The sequence below is a fragment of the Callionymus lyra genome, chromosome 14 (genome assembly GCF_982586985.1).
Source record: "Callionymus lyra chromosome 14, fCalLyr1.hap1.1, whole genome shotgun sequence".
NCBI lineage: Eukaryota > Metazoa > Chordata > Actinopteri > Syngnathiformes > Callionymidae > Callionymus > Callionymus lyra.
This window is the reverse complement of record NC_141831.1, coordinates 2,065,607-2,081,578: the sequence shown is the minus strand read 5'-3', so window position 1 is coordinate 2,081,578 and position 15,972 is coordinate 2,065,607. Positions and strand designations below refer to the sequence as shown.

Below are 15,972 nucleotides of genomic sequence, written 5' to 3'. Positions count from 1 at the left end.
CACACACAAACCGTAAATTTATATAATAATAATAAAAAAAACAATCAACGTAAATAGAAGTGAGAAAAATAACAATAATAATAATAAATAGATAACTAAAAAATATTACAAATACTACAAACAAAATATAAACAGAATTTCTTACCAGAAATGTTTACATTTACATATGTTTTTGTTCTTTATCTTTAGACTAAGTTTGTATCATCTTGTTCTATCTCTTTATTTCTCTTTTTTCTTGTTCTTATTTTTATAAATAATTGCTGTGGCTAATTGGAAAAAAACAATTTATTATATAATATATATATAATATATAATATTTTGTGCATTGAATTGCTAACACATTGAAGTTAACATAATATACATTTGAATGTATTATTGCATTGAAAAATACACGGCCAAGAATCGCAGTAATGAAGATCCAGATGCTGTAAAAATACGTGGCTAGAAATTCATATTTAATGGAAAATATTTGTAAGACCTACTTTAGTCAAGTCTGTACATCCAGTCCACTGTATAGAAACTGAACATAAAATGATTTTGACTCACTCAAATTAAATGTTAAATCAATGACATTATAGTTTGTCTATTTTCAATCATTAAAAACGTTCAAGACACAAATAATAAATGTATATTTACCGACACAGTCTTGTGTAGGGGTGTGTATTCAGACTGTAATTCCCCCTTTGACCTGTAGGTAGCAGTAACTGTGATCTCTGCTGGTTGCAGACCACCAACAAGAAGAAGATCATGGACCAATCAGCGCGCCTGGCGGGTTGGCATCAGATCTAACGCTGAGCTGTCAGAATTGTTATTTTCACAACATTTATATTATTGCAAACATCATGTCGTCGTTTGTGACTGAAGTCCTCGCCAGCTCAGGGAAGCTGGAGAAGGAAGACCTCTCTGGGAAGATCAGCAAGATGTCGCGGAAGGTGGAGGACACTAAGGTGATGCTAGCTTAGCCGTTAGCTTTGCTACGTTGTTGAGAGATAAAGTTGGAGGATTCTGTTTAAAATATGAATTCAAAGTTATGGTTTTAAATGTTTAGCTTTAGAGAAATAACTTGGTGTGTTTTTTAAGACAATTGCAATTGTATTATTTAAAATAAGTAGAGCACGGTTTTTCAACTACTTTGCTAACAGTAACTACGTGGCTCCGTTAGTTCTGCATTATAGTGAGATTTACTTGTATTATTACCACTTTATAAAACTATTGTAAAAATACTCTCAGTAGATTAAATACCGATTACATATTTCTACCTTTCTCGACGATTACTGGTTTTAATTTGACTCCCTGAAAGTCATTTTGATGTTTTATGATAATAACATCATTTTGTTTGCACTTCAGGAGGAAGTTTGTGACATGATGAACAAACGCTACAATGACTTCCTGCCTGGTCTCCAGGGATCTGAAGAGCTCATGGTTCAGGTGGACGAGGTTTCCAAAGAAATGGGCGCTCTGAAAAACTGCATCGAGATCGAGGTTTTTTAAAACTTGTGACATGAATACTTTGCTCTCAAACTCCTGGATGCATAATATGTATTTAATTGTGTTTTTAATTCAGGTGCAGGAGAATCTTCATGGTGCTGTGGCAGAGTACACCAAATTGAAGCATCAGCTGGAGAAGAACACTATTATTATTACAATGCTTGGTCACCTGAAAGAGGTGAGAAATAATCTGGATGGTTCCCTTAAAAAGGTCTTGAGATTATGTCTTGATCTTTTATCTTTCACCAAGTAGGTTTAGATTATTATTTAAATCTCCCCTGTGGCACATTAAAAATAAATGTTGGGGTTTGTTGTCCGAATGATCTCTTCCAGAATTCCTGTTTTCTTTCCGTACCTGTCTTTTACATCTTTTTTCTTTCCCCAGTTCCACAATGCGATGGAGCGATACAGCAAAGCCTTAAAAGAGAAAAAATATGTCGATGCAGCAAACCAGCTGGAAAGGGTGAAACAAACTTCAATAATTTTGGACATTTCTGTGTTAGTTTTGTTTCGACCTATAGTGGAATATCTTTGTATCTTTTAGGCAAGGTCCAGTGTTGAATCACTGAAGAGATGGAAAACTTCCCAGCTTCCCTTGCTCACTGCTCTCCACTCCGAGTTGGTTGTACAACGAGAGAACTTGATTTACCATCTCAGCGACGAGTGGAAACATCTTGTTATCTGGAAGCTACCGTCCTCGAAAGGTTAGATGATTAAATTTGTATCTTACAGATATGGAACTCAATTCAACTCTCTCTTGTTTTAACCAACTTGTGAGTAATAATTACAACATCTTGCTGTTACTTCTACTCTTATAAGATCAGAAGCAGAATCTAGGTGAGGCAGCTATTTTGGAAGAATGGAGCAGGTGGAATGTATGAGTTAAACCAATAGTTAAAGACAAACTTGAATATTATTTTAAAATAACACCTTTCTTTTTTACTCTAGCCTTCTTTTTACCAGCCGTCAGTAGGTCTCAGAAAACATTTTTCACGTTGAAACATATGATGAAAGTGTTGGTCTGAACTGCGTCAGGATTTGTATTTATTTTCTGTTTAACATGTTGGAGGAAAAGCAAAGCGAGGCAATAAAGCTGCGAGAAATTAAGTGTTTACACTGGGAGTTGTTTAAATCAGAATCAAGTTGATGATCCTTTTGTCTTTTGGTAGAGCCTGCAGGTCTCAAGTCGCTTCTGAAAGTGGAGCTGAAGTTGACCCATGTCTCCAGTAAGGACGGTGAACCAGGACCACCACCTCTGCTGCAGAGCGTCCTGCAGGCTCTGTCCATCCAGGGAGACCTGCAGCACAAGATCAAGCTCTTCAGTAAGTAAACATCTCTGTCCAGATCAGACTCCAGATCAGTTAATGCCTGATCTACGACACTAACGATGCGTCTCATTCAGGTCAGGTGTTGTTGAAGAACGTGCTGAAGCCGCTGGTGATTTATCCGTCGCTGTCGGTGAACGTGACGGAGCAGCAGGAAGAGGGAACGACGCTGGCGCTGCAGTGTACGCAGGAGACTCGGGAGGAACGATCGACTCCGTCTCAGGTGTACAACAAACTGCTGCTGGTGCTGAAGACGCTTCACGCTCACCTGCTGGGTAAAGTTCCATCATTTTCACTGACATTATTAACACTTTAGCATGAACAAACAATAGTAAGTAAGTGATGGTTATTTGTAAAGATCTTTCCAGACCAGGGTCACAAAGCGCTTGAACAATCAAAAACAATATTCAATCAAATATATACTTTAAAAGATCAACATAAGAATAACACAGGAGTCTCAGAAGATCAAGGAAAAATGTCTTCAGATGTTTCTTGAAGGAGTCAGTAGATCATCAAACACAGATGTTTCTTGAAGGAGTCAGTAGATCATCAAACACAGAGATGTTTCTTGAAGGAGTCAGTAGATCATCAAACACAGATGTTTCTTAAAGGAGTCAGTAGATCATCAAACACAGATGTTTCTTGAAGGAGTCAGTAGATCATCAAACACAGATGTTTCTTGAAGGAGTCAGTAGATCATCAAACACAGATGTTTCTTGAAGGAGTCAGTAGATCATCAAACACAGATGTTTCTTGAAGGAGTCAGTAGATCATCAAACACACATGTTTCTTGAAGGAGTCAGTAGATCATCAAACACAGATGTTTCTTGAAGGAGTCAGTAGATCATCAAACACAGATGTTTCTTGAAGGAGTCAGTAGATCATCAAACACAGATGTTTCTTGAGGAGTCAGTAGATCATCAAACACAGATGTTTCTTGAAGGAGTCAGTAGATCATCAAACACAGATGTTTCTTGAAGGAGTCAGTAGATCATCAAACACAGATGTTTCTTGAAGGAGTCAGTAGATCATCAAACACAGATGTTTCTAGAAGGAGTCAGTAGATCATCAAACACAGATGTTTCTTGAAGGAGTCAGTAGATCATCAAACACAGATGTTTCTTGAAGGAGTCAGTAGATCATCAAACACAGATGTTTCTTGAAGGAGTCAGTAGATCATCAAACACAGAGATGGTTCCAAAGCTTAGGAGCAACAGTCTGGAAGGATTTCTCTCCTCTGGTCCGGAAGTTCAGGAACCATCAGTAGATTCTGATCCATAGATTTTAACCCCTCACCCCACCAGTGAGCAGGAGGCGACTGCTTGTCCTCATTGAAACGAGCTGAACGAGTTTTAATTTAGACTTGTGATGATCAACCCATACACACTCTAGCTAACTCAGAGCTATTACGATACTGTCCAACTGTTCCTTCCTCCAGATGTGTGTATTGGCGATAAGAAGCTCTCTGCCATCATGGGCGAGCTGGTCTGGGAGGACATCTCTCAGTGCATCATTCACGAGTGCCTCCTCCACTCCATCCCCGCCAACAGCAGCCAGCTGGAGCAGTACAACACGGTGAGAACCGACGACACGTTTGCTTCAGTGGTTCAGTGACGCTTGATCCGTGGATCCTGCAGGTCATCAAGGAGACGGAGGTGTTTGAGAGGTCTCTGAAGGAGATGAAGTATCTGCGAGGCGACTCCACCGACCTCCTCAAATACGCCCGGAACGTCAACTGTCACTTTGCCAGCAAGAAGTGCAAAGACGTGATCGTGGCGGCGCGAAAACTCATGACGTCCAAGATGCACAACACGGTGAAGGTATGACGAGCAGAAACGGTTGAAGTTCTCGGACCTGACTTTGGTTCGGGTCTAGATCACACCGCAGTCCAAGCTGTGCCTCCCGAAGCTTCCTGCTCCAGGTGCCGAAGTGAAGGTCAAGCAAGAGAAGGACCAGGTCAAGATGGAGAACCCGAAGCAGCTCTCGGCTGGAAGCCTGTGTCTGCCGGCGTGTCGCATCAGCGAGTCGGTGCAGCAGCTGATGGAGCTGGCGCTCAACACCATGTGTGAGGCCGTGGGCAGCTCCACTCAGTGGTACGTCTATCATCATGAAACATCTAGTATATCAGCTCCACTCAGTGGTACGTCTATCATCATGAAACATCTAGTATATCAGCTCCACTCAGTGGTACGTCTCTCATCATGAAACATCTAGTATATCAGCTCCACTCAGTGGTACGTCTCTCATCATGAAACATCTAGTATATCAGCTCCACTCAGTGGTACGTCTCTCATCATGAAACATCTAGTATATCAGCTCCACTCAGTGGTACGTCTCTCATCATGAAACATCTAGTATATCAGCTCCACTCAGTGGTACGTCTATCATCATGAAACATCTAGTATATCAGCTCCACTCAGTGGTACGTCTATCATCATGAAACATCTAGTATATCAGCTCCACTCAGTGGTACGTCTCTCATCATGAAACATCTAGTATATCAGCTCCACTCAGTGGTACGTCTCTCATCATGAAACATCTAGTATATCAGCTCCACTCAGTGGTACGTCTCTCATCATGAAACATCTAGTATATCAGCTCCACTCAGTGGTACGTCTATCATCATGAAACATCTAGTATATCAGCTCCACTCAGTGGTACGTCCTCAGAGAGCCTCCTGTCTCTCATCAGGAAACATTAAGTAAATCAGAGCCAGCAGAATATTCAACTGTTTTACATTTTAAATGTGGAAACTTTGATGCTGAAATGTTGTTATTTATATATTTATCTAATAATTTCTATAATGAAAGGTTGAATCATGTTTTTATAAATAAATAAAATACATTTGATCGTTTGATATCCTCATTTAAAGAATTAATGTATATGTTTTATAAATGCAATACTTTTTCATTAGCAGCCTTTTAAATTCCACGTAAAAACGTTGTTATAATAGTGTCGCATGATTGGCTAAAAGTTTGATCAGTAGCTCTGTGCTCTGTTGGTATTGTCTGCCATCACTAGTATACCAACATGTATATTGAATTTATAAGACTACAAATGAAAAAGATATTTAATTTGGAAAATTGTTTAAATATTATTGGAATAAGAACAATTAAAAAAGAGAGAAAATGGATTTATCTTGAAAATATTGAAACTTTTCAATTGAATTCTATTGTTCCAGAAAAACTTGAATACTAAAACATTTGAATAAAAAGAAACTCCAAGTGTCTACATTTGATATTGAATTCAAGCATTGAATATTCTGATGGTTCTCGTTTACTTTCATTCATGATCCCTGTTTTCCTTTCTTTAAAACTAAGAACGTATTCACTGAAGTACAAGTTGTTTTATTCTGATGGACGGTAAGAATCTGCCCAGAGTCACTGTCGTCTCTTTGAAACCCTCGTGTCCCACTAACCCGTCTCTGCTCCAGCGCTCTGCAGCTCTTCTTCACCGTGAGGAACATCTTCCAGCTCTTCTACGACGTGGTGCCCACCTACCACAAGTGAGTGACCCCGAGTGTGTCGCGGTTGAAGCCGAGCTCATCCCGGCGTCTCCGTCTCGCAGGGAGAACCTGCTCAAGTTCCCGCACCTGGCCGCTATCCAGCACAACAACTGCATGTACCTGGCCCACCACCTGCTCACCCTGGGGCACCACTTCAGGGGTCAGCTCCCGCAGCCGCTCAACGAGGGCGTCGCCACCTTCGTGGACCTCGTGCCTGGATTCAGAAAGCTGGGTAATCGTTTGAAATGGATCGAAGTTGTCGGGTTTTACTAGAATTACATTTTCAAGAATAGCATTAAAAAAGAAACACTGACGCCGACTCTACAGTAGGTGGCGGCAAAAACGAGAGTTGACGGAGACGAAGCTTTTTTTCAGTGTTTTTTTTTCGGTTGTTTCTATTAAAAAAGCGCAACAAGTACGTTTACATGAACCAGTGATTTAGACGAATCCTTTTTGTTCTGTGAATTTTTAATGACTGATGATTCACATTTTAACGTATTCAGAGTCGTATATTGATTTTGATTGCAGCTACAATTTGGTTATTATTTATAATTATGTGCATATTTTTCAGGTCAAAATTTGGATCAAGATGATTATTCAAGTTAATTTTTAAATCAATTCATCTCATTTCACCATCAAGCACCAGCAGCAGTTGTACGTCGACAAAGACTTGAATACATAAAAAGAATGGCAGTATTACTCAAGCAGTGGTTTTAAGATGCAAGTGATGACGAGGTCGTGATGACGAGGTCGTGATGACGAGGTCGTGATGGCGAGGTCGTGATGACGAGGTCGTGACGACGAGGTCGTGAAGACGAGGTCGTGATGACGAGGTCGTGATGACGAGGTCGTGATGGCGAGGTCGTGATGACGAGGTCGTGATGGCGAGGTCGTGATGACGAGGTCGTGATGGCGAGGTCGTGATGGCCAGGTCGTGATGACGAGGTCGTGATGACGAGGTCGTGATGACGAGGTCGTGATGACGAGGTCGTGAAGACGAGGTCGTGATGACGTGGTCCTGATGACGAGGTCGTGATGACGAGGTCGTGATGACGAGGTCGTGATGACGAGGTCGTGATGACGAGGTCGTGATGACGAGGTCGTGAAGACGAGGTCGTGATGACGTGGTCCTGATGACGAGGTCGTGATGACGAGGTCGTGATGACGAGGTCGTGATGACGAGGTCGTGATGGCGAGGTCGTGATGGCGAGGTCGTGATGACGAGGTCGTGAAGACGAGGTCGTGATGACGTGGTCCTGATGACGAGGTCGTGATGACGAGGTCGTGATGACGAGGTCGTGATGACGAGGTCGTGATGGCGAGGTCGTGATGACGAGGTCGTGATGACGAGGTCGTGATGGCGAGGTCGTGATGACGAGGTCGTGATGACGAGGTCGTGATGACGAGGTCGTGATGGCGAGGTCGTGATGACGAGGTCCTGATGACGAGGTCGTGATGGCGAGGTCGTGATGGCGAGGTCGTGATGGCGAGGTCGTGATGGCGAGGTCGTGATGGCGAGGTCGTGATGGCGAGGTCGTGATGGCGAGGTCGTGATGACGAGGTCGTGATGACGAGGTCGTGAAGACGAGGTCGTGAAGACGAGGTCGTGATGACGAGGTCGTGATGACGAGGTCGTGATGACGAGGTCGTGATGACGAGGTCGTGAAGACGAGGTCGTGATGGCGAGGTCGTGATGGCGAGGTCGTGATGACGAGGTCGTGATGACGAGGTCGTGATGACGAGGTCGTGAAGACGAGGTCGTGAAGACGAGGTCGTGATGGCGAGGTCGTGATGACGAGGTCGTGATGACGAGGTCGTGATGACGAGGTCGTGAAGACGAGGTCGTGAAGACGAGGTCGTGATGACGAGGTCGTGATGACGAGGTCGTGATGACGAGGTCGTGATGACGAGGTCGTGATGACGAGGTCGTGAAGACGAGGTCGTGATGGCGAGGTCGTGATGGCGAGGTCGTGATGGCGAGGTCGTGATGGCGAGGTCGTGATGACGAGGTCGTGATGACGAGGTCGTGATGACGAGGTCGTGAAGACGAGGTCGTGAAGACGAGGTCGTGATGGCCAGGTCGTGAAGACGAGGTCGTGATGGCGAGGTCGTGATGGCGAGGTCGTGATGACGAGGTCGTGATGACGAGGTCGTGATGACGAGGTCGTGAAGACGAGGTCGTGATGGCGAGGTCGTGATGGCGAGGTCGTGATGACGAGGTCGTGATGACGAGGTCGTGATGACGAGGTCGTGAAGACGAGGTCGTGATGACGAGGTCGTGATGACGAGGTCGTGATGACGAGGTCGTGATGACGAGGTCGTGATGACGAGGTCGTGATGACGAGGTCGTGAAGACGAGGTCGTGATGACGAGGTCGTGAAGACGAGGTCGTGAAGACGAGGTCGTGATGGCCAGGTCGTGAAGACGAGGTCGTGATGACGAGGTCGTGATGACGAGGTCGTGAAGACGAGGTCGTGAAGACGAGGTCGTGATGGCCAGGTCGTGAAGACGAGGTCGTGATGGCGAGGTCGTGATGGCGAGGTCGTGATGGCGAGGTCGTGATGACGAGGTCGTGATGACGAGGTCGTGATGACGAGGTCGTGAAGACGAGGTCGTGATGGCGAGGTCGTGATGGCGAGGTCGTGATGACGAGGTCGTGATGACGAGGTCGTGATGACGAGGTCGTGAAGACGAGGTCGTGATGACGAGGTCGTGATGACGAGGTCGTGATGACGAGGTCGTGAAGACGAGGTCGTGATGACGAGGTCGTGATGGCGAGGTCGTGAAGACGAGGTCGTGATGACGAGGTCGTGTCTCCTCAGGCGCTCAGTGCTTCTTGGCTCAGCTCAACGTCCAGAGAGCCGAACTCTTGGAAAGACTCTCCACCGCTCACAACTTCTCCAACCTGGACGACGAGGACAACTACATCGCCGCCAGCAAGGCCGTGCGACAGGTGCCCGACGGATGATGGATGACCTTTGACCCTTCACCGTCAGTCCTTGAACTTGTGTCCGTGCTCAGGTCATCCACCAGCTCAAGCAGCTGGGCACCGTGTGGCAGGACGTGCTGCCCGTCAGCATCTACTGTAAAGCCATGGGGAACCTGCTGAACACGGCCATCACTGAGGTCATCGCCAAGATCATGCTGCTGGAGGTTTGACCTTTGACCCTCATTTTGTATTCTGAGAAAAAAACCAGTCGGTTCGTGTTATTTTTAATTAGAGACACTTCCTTGTCAAATTAAATAGTTAATTTTGTCTTTAAGTCAATGCACGAGTCATCAAACGAAGGGAGGATAAAACAAATGGTGCTTTATTACCAAAAATAAGGGAAAAAACCAACATAATTACAAGCAAAGTAGTGACTAATTAATGTTTCACTCATGTTCACATTAACAACATCTGCTTGAACTCGTCCGTTTCAACAACCCTCTCGCTAATCGTGACCTAAACGGCTCCCGTCATGCTTTGCCGCCCAGCCAGCGTTGTAGCCATTACTAAATAGAGCCGTGTGTAGAAAGGCATCATGGGAGTTTCCTCTGTTTTGTTGGCACCATAAGTTAAGTGGTCGTGAAGTTTATCTACAAATAAATCACATGTTTGTATCAGAGTAAACAAAGACGTGTTCCTGACGAGTGTCAAGAACACGGACGTATTTTTTTTACGTCGATGAAATGGTTTGTAATTGTTAAAGTATTTTAAAAAGAGAATTAATTTGAGTTGCAACTAACAAAAAACTAATGTTTCTGGTTGGATGGGTTTTTACTTTGATCTCTTCCACACGACTACAGTTCTTGAGCTTCTCTGCTCAGGTCTGTTTTAAAGTCATTCCTGAACTGACTTGGACGTTCTGGTCTTGTTTTAACTGCTCCTCTGGACACCAGGACATCTCCTCCGAGGACAGCGAGCACCTGCACACTCTGTGTCAGACCCTCATCGAGGAAGGTCCTCTGGTCTTCATCCCTCTGGCCGAGGAGCACAAGAACAGAAGGTACCAGGAGGAGGTGCCGCTGTACGTGAAGAAGTGGGGAACCTTCAAGGAGCTGGTCATCGTGCTGCGAGCCAGCATGCAGGACATCGTGGACAGGTGAGCACCTGTCTGTTCTGATGACTCTGATATACTGGCGTAGAAATCTTTGTTTATGTTCTTACATTTACTGACAACATGTCGAAGAATGAAGCGTGAATGTGACTCGTCTGCAGGTGGACGGACGGAAAAGGTCCTCTGGCGCTGGAGTTCTCCAGCTCGGAGCTGAAGAACCTGATCCGAGCCTTGTTCCAGAACACGGAGAGAAGAGCCGCGGCCCTCGCCAAGATCAAGTAGAACTCTGACACGTACTCTTTAATCTGTAATCAATTCTGTGAGATTATTCAAGTCCTTCGGCGTCGTTTCCATCATGAGCACTTGTGTAAGCAGTCGTTGACCATCTGTCGCCTGATTCTTCTAACGTCTGCTTCCAGAACCTCGACGTGGTTCCACTCGCACCGAGTGTGACGTCAACATGTATTTATATCTAAATAAACCAAAAGCTTTTCACAACTTCCGTGTCATCCTCACTTCATCTTGTGGGCTGAGTTCAGGGAGGAGTGTGAGACATTGTGTCTTGTGTGTTTTATAGCAGTCTGTATTTTGGAGTCCCACAGGGCTCAACCTTTGGTCCTTTTTAGTTTCTCACTGAACACGATGCCTTGTTAAAGATACATGATTTAATCCGTAAATGTTTTTTGCAGGAAATGGTTCACAAAAGTTTTTGTCTGAGCAGCTGATCGATCGAAAGTCAATCGTTTCAGAAAGTCGTAAATAATTGATCCTGGTGCAGAATTTTGTTTTCCTTTTCTCTTCGTTTGAGTTCTTCCTGCAGCTCTGAGAATAAAATACGGTTCAAACAATTGGAAGCTTTAGAGGAAGAAAACGCAGGAATGTCATTTGATACTTTTGTTAAAAACAAAAAAGAGACCATAAGTCAAGGACTCGTCAGCAGTGAATATGTTTTAGATTTTAGACCCTCGTGTGATGAAGTCTGAGGTCACTGATGGACGACGTCCTGAAGATTTGTTTACAGGTCCATAGATCACCGACATGAAGGGGATTATTCTGGAGAGCAGAGATTCTTAAAGGAGGAGGAAACAGTCGCTTCTTTCTTAGGGAGGCTGAGGAAACATCTGGAAGCATCAGCTGATGTGACCTGGAGGAGGTACCTGGAGATGAATTTCTCAAGGTCATGATAATATAACTTTGTACAACTGAGGATTTGACTAAAATCTTTTTTTGTTTGTTTTTTATCGAGGGCTCAGAACATGTGACATTCTCAACTTGAATGTAAATGACATGTAAATGTTTGTATTTTAATTTAGAATTTAACATATATTTACTGTAATTTGGCTCCACTTTAATAACTTTACACAACAGCCTGGTTTATTTGTTTCCATCTTGAAAGTATTTTCAATTGTTCTTCCTAATAATAATAATAATAATGATTCCTAATAATAGATAAATGATTTATCTGGTCAATATTCTCCCATCGCCAATACGTAAAACTTTAATTTAATTTAAACACCTTTTAGACGAAGACTTGAACAATAGATTCTGATGATGTTTAACTGACATCATGATGACGAAGATAATAGAAGTTGGTTTAATGTGTTTTACAAAAGAAAAGAATTGTGGGAAATGTGGTCGAATCTCTAATCTCTCCGTCAGATACACGTAGTAATCTTTTAAATCCACTGTTTCTTCACATTCCTCAGATTAAGTTCAAGGATTTACCCATAATCCCCGCATGTGTCCTTCATCCCAAGAGTCTGATCCGAGCACCTCTGGTGGCAGGAGCTCGTTGAAGTCATGTTTAAACCCTCGGGGATGATCTCGTCGGTGATGTGCAGCAGAGAGAAGCTGCAGAAGAACGCTCGGAGACGGAGGACGCTGGAGTCTCGCAGGAACATCCTTCGTCAGACTCTCACGGCTGAACCTCTGCGTCCACCGGAGCCCCACGTGAGTCCATTAGAACCTCATGTCTGAAGGTCTATCGTGGCGACAGGAAGTGTATTTAAAGAAACTTTAGCATCTAAGTTTGAGTTGAATCCTTACATTTCTTTCAAGCGTTCAATTATTTTTCGAATAATTGAATTGAATGATTTCTTATTTAAAGGTTGTTTGAAATTAAAAGTTTGAATATTTTCATGTATTAAATTTTTCCTGCGATATTGACATTTCATCCAATCATGTGAGGCGTAGACGATCATGTGACAATGTAGAAAAATACTATCATTTTTATATTGAATTAAAAATAATATGAATTAAAAAATATGGAATTTAGACATTTTATTTTTTAATTATTTGAATAACGACAAATCAAACTGTGTGTAAATTAATTCATTTAGAATTTTTTTTAACATTTCAACCTTTCAACATAGAAATGATAGAATTCATTTAAAAAATGTTAAATTCCTTCAATATTCTGGAGCCACTGATGAACATGATCTTTCAAGGCTGAATATTGATCTTTATCTTCAGACGTCCAGTGAACTCACAGACCCATCAGGCAACATGGTCTCCAAGAAAAACCTGTCCAGGAACATTCTGAGCTCTTTGGAAGGTTCTTCCTTCTCCACGTCCCAAGAGATCCCTCCTGCCCAGAACCCTGCGACCCGGCAGGATCCGGCTCTGGAGACCGCCCTGGAGACCATCGCAGAAGCTCCCAAGTCCCGGCGTTCCCAGCACAGCCTGAGGCTGAAACACTTCGGCTCCAAGTGGCATTCCCGAGGTTCCTTGAGCAGCAGTCCTGCTCCGGACAAGAACGTGTCCAGGACCCACAGGAAGCGCTGTAAGCTCCTGGGGGACGAGGCGTCTCTTCACATCACCGTGGGGCGCCAGCGCTACGTGGCCAAGGACGGCAAGTGTCAGGTGAACCTGGGTCCCATCGCGGACAAGAGCCGCTTCCTCTGCGACATCTTCACCACTCTGGTGGACCTGAAGTACCGCTGGTTCCTCCTGGTCTTCACCATGTGCTACATCCTCACGTGGGTCCTCTTCGGGGGGATCTACCTCCTGGGCGCCTGGTTGCGAGACGACGTGGCTCACGTGCAGGACCTCCAGTGGAAGGCCTGCTACCAGAACGTGGACGGGTTCCTGTCGGCGCTGCTGCTGTCCCTGGAGAGCCAGAGGACCATCGGCTACGGCTCCAGGATGGTGACGTCTCACTGCCCCGAGGGCACGGTGCTGCTGATGGTCCAGTCCATCCTGGGCTCCATCATCGACGCGCTGATGGTGGGCTGCATGTTCGTGAAGATCTCGCGGCCGCAGCAGCGAGCGCAGACGCTGATCTTCAGCAAACACTGTGTGGTGTGCGAGCGAGACGGGCGGCTCTGCATGCTCTTCCGCATCGGGGACCTCCGGGAGAGCCACATGGTGGACGCCAAGGTCCGGGCCAAGCTGATCCGGTCCAGGCAGACCAAGGAAGGGGAGTTCATCCCCCTGGAGCAGTCGGAGATCAACCTGGGCTACGACACCGGAGGAGACCGGCTGCTGCTGGTGGAGCCGCAGACCATCACCCACGTCATCAACCCCTGCAGCCCCTTCTGGGAGGTCGGAGCCCAACGTCTGACGCGGGAATCTTTCGAGATCATCGTCATCCTCGAAGGCATCGTGGAGGCTTCAGGTCTGTCACTCACTTTGATGAGCGTTGAACTGATTTAACATTTCAAATGTTTCTTCTTTTTTTTAATTGAATCGATGTTTTTTTTAAGCATTTAATTTTTAGAATAGAATTAAATAAAGTCTGTATTGAAATTTTGAATTATTTTTTTTAATAACTGTATTTAAAGAATCGAACATAGTTTGATGTTATAGAAGTTCTAAATTCAATATTTTTTTATTCATAGTCTTTTATATTCAATATAAATGTTGTTATAATAGAGTCTCCAGACAGAACCAACAGAGCTCAGAGCTACTGGATCATGTGTTAAGAATAAAAATAAAAATGCTTAGAAAGTATTAAATAAAAACATTTTTTGAATAATTGAATTTAACAATTTGAATATTTTATAAATATATTAATGATTTTTAATTTACAGTTTAAAATAACAATAAAAAAAAATCTTAATGAGAATTTTTAATTATTCGTATTAGAAAATCAAACTCTGTGTAAACAAAAAAAACTATACATTTTTTTTAAATATTGCCATTTTGTGATAAAAAAAAAAGAAAGAAAACCTTTCAACATAAAATGATTGAACCAAAGAATTCTAAACAAATAATTAAATGCTTAAAAAAAATCTAAATAAATAAAAGAAAACATCACTAAATTGAAATTTCAACATTTAAATTATTCAAATATTCTGATGAAACTGATAACTTTGTTATTTCTTGAGCTTCGGTGAAACTTCTCGATCATTTGGACTAAACTGCTGAAAGTGTCTCAGAGGATGATTAAAAAAAACCTCTGGTTCTTCAAGGAATGACCTGCCAGGCGAGGACGTCGTACACCGAGGACGAGATCCTGTGGGGTCATCGCTTCGAGTCCTGCATCTCCCTGGAGAAAGGAGCCTTCAGGGTGGACTACAGCGCCTTCGACAAGACCTTTGAGGTCCAGATGTCCAAGCTCAGCGAGAAGGACCGAGCGAGGAACGGAGCTTCTTGAGACCTCATGAAGTTCTGGTCGCTGTGTTTCTGCTGAAGATGTGTCCGTGTGAGACTGTGTCTGAGGAACATGTTTAGAAAACATCATGAATCTTCTACGTCCTCAACCCTCAAGGCTGCTCCTCAGAGGAACGAGGCTCGTGTGAGACGCGTCTTCAGAGAACATACGTCTTCACACGTCCATCAACGTCCATCAATATTTCTGAAAACATCCAGAAGAAAACAGTGGAGCTCAAGAATTTCTACCTTCTCTGGTGAAACACATTTGATTTCAGATGCCGATGAACTTTGAACTCTCCCTGCGCTCATTAAATCTGTATCATGACCTTTGAACTTTGACCCAAACTGACTTGGATTATGACGAATTAGTCTGACGTGTGATGTGTGAGTTCAGAGCAGCTGGTGTGGAATAATAATGTCTTAAAAACAATATTTGGATATAACTTCTCTGGACTGAAGTAGGAAAACTACACAATAATGGAAAAATAAAATAAAATGTTAAATAAATATCGATTTGTTTTGTCTATTGGCTGCTTTTCTATGTCGACTTTTATATAACAGTTTATTAAACAGAATTTCTCCTTCAGGGATCAATATGTCTCTATTTTCTATTCCAATATTGTTTTTTAACCAATATTTTAATTTCCTCATATTTTTTTTTTCAAACAATATATTGTTTTTGATCAACTTAAGCTGTTCATAACCCATAAGAGAAGAAATAAAGAAAACTTCAACTGCAACCACTTGTTAATGTTTTTTCATCTGAATTATATTAAATTTAACATTTTGTTTATGACCGATTTTATATCTACTTTTTTACATGTTGTATGTTTAATATTTTGGTAAATCTTCTGAGACAATTCAAATCCCAGTGAGTGAGGAATAAAATAATGCTAATCAAAATACAGACAAAGTTACATTTTATTCAGGTTTAAGTTCATTATATGGTTAAGAAACTGTATTAAACTACATTTCAACGAACCTTAAGTTTTGTTTGGGGTGTAATGTGTTATCACGC

At 43.1% G+C, this 15,972-nt stretch overlaps 2 protein-coding genes across 2 annotated transcripts; both read left to right on the top strand.

Moving 5' to 3' along the window:
- Positions 1–763: 763 nt before the first annotated feature.
- Positions 764–10,856, top strand: zw10 (zw10 kinetochore protein). Its single transcript, XM_087806667.1, has 16 exons — positions 764–947; positions 1,348–1,482; positions 1,565–1,666; positions 1,874–1,951; positions 2,033–2,192; positions 2,658–2,810; positions 2,891–3,088; positions 4,252–4,388; positions 4,451–4,633; positions 4,689–4,906; positions 6,247–6,318; positions 6,381–6,550; positions 9,141–9,271; positions 9,340–9,471; positions 10,201–10,403; positions 10,520–10,856. Exons 1-16 carry the CDS (start codon positions 843–845, stop codon positions 10,638–10,640), a joined length of 2,298 nt encoding a protein of 765 aa, XP_087662793.1. The 5' UTR covers positions 764–842; the 3' UTR covers positions 10,641–10,856.
- A 92-nt stretch (positions 10,857–10,948) lies between these two features.
- Positions 10,949–15,668, top strand: LOC148065671 (G protein-activated inward rectifier potassium channel 3-like). The gene is made up of 3 exons (XM_087806668.1): positions 10,949–12,308; positions 12,831–13,974; positions 14,771–15,668. The coding sequence occupies exons 1-3, from the start codon at positions 12,159–12,161 to the stop codon at positions 14,953–14,955; spliced, it is 1,479 nt and encodes a 492-aa protein (XP_087662794.1). The 5' UTR covers positions 10,949–12,158; the 3' UTR covers positions 14,956–15,668.
- The last annotated feature ends 304 nt before the right edge of the window (positions 15,669–15,972 follow it).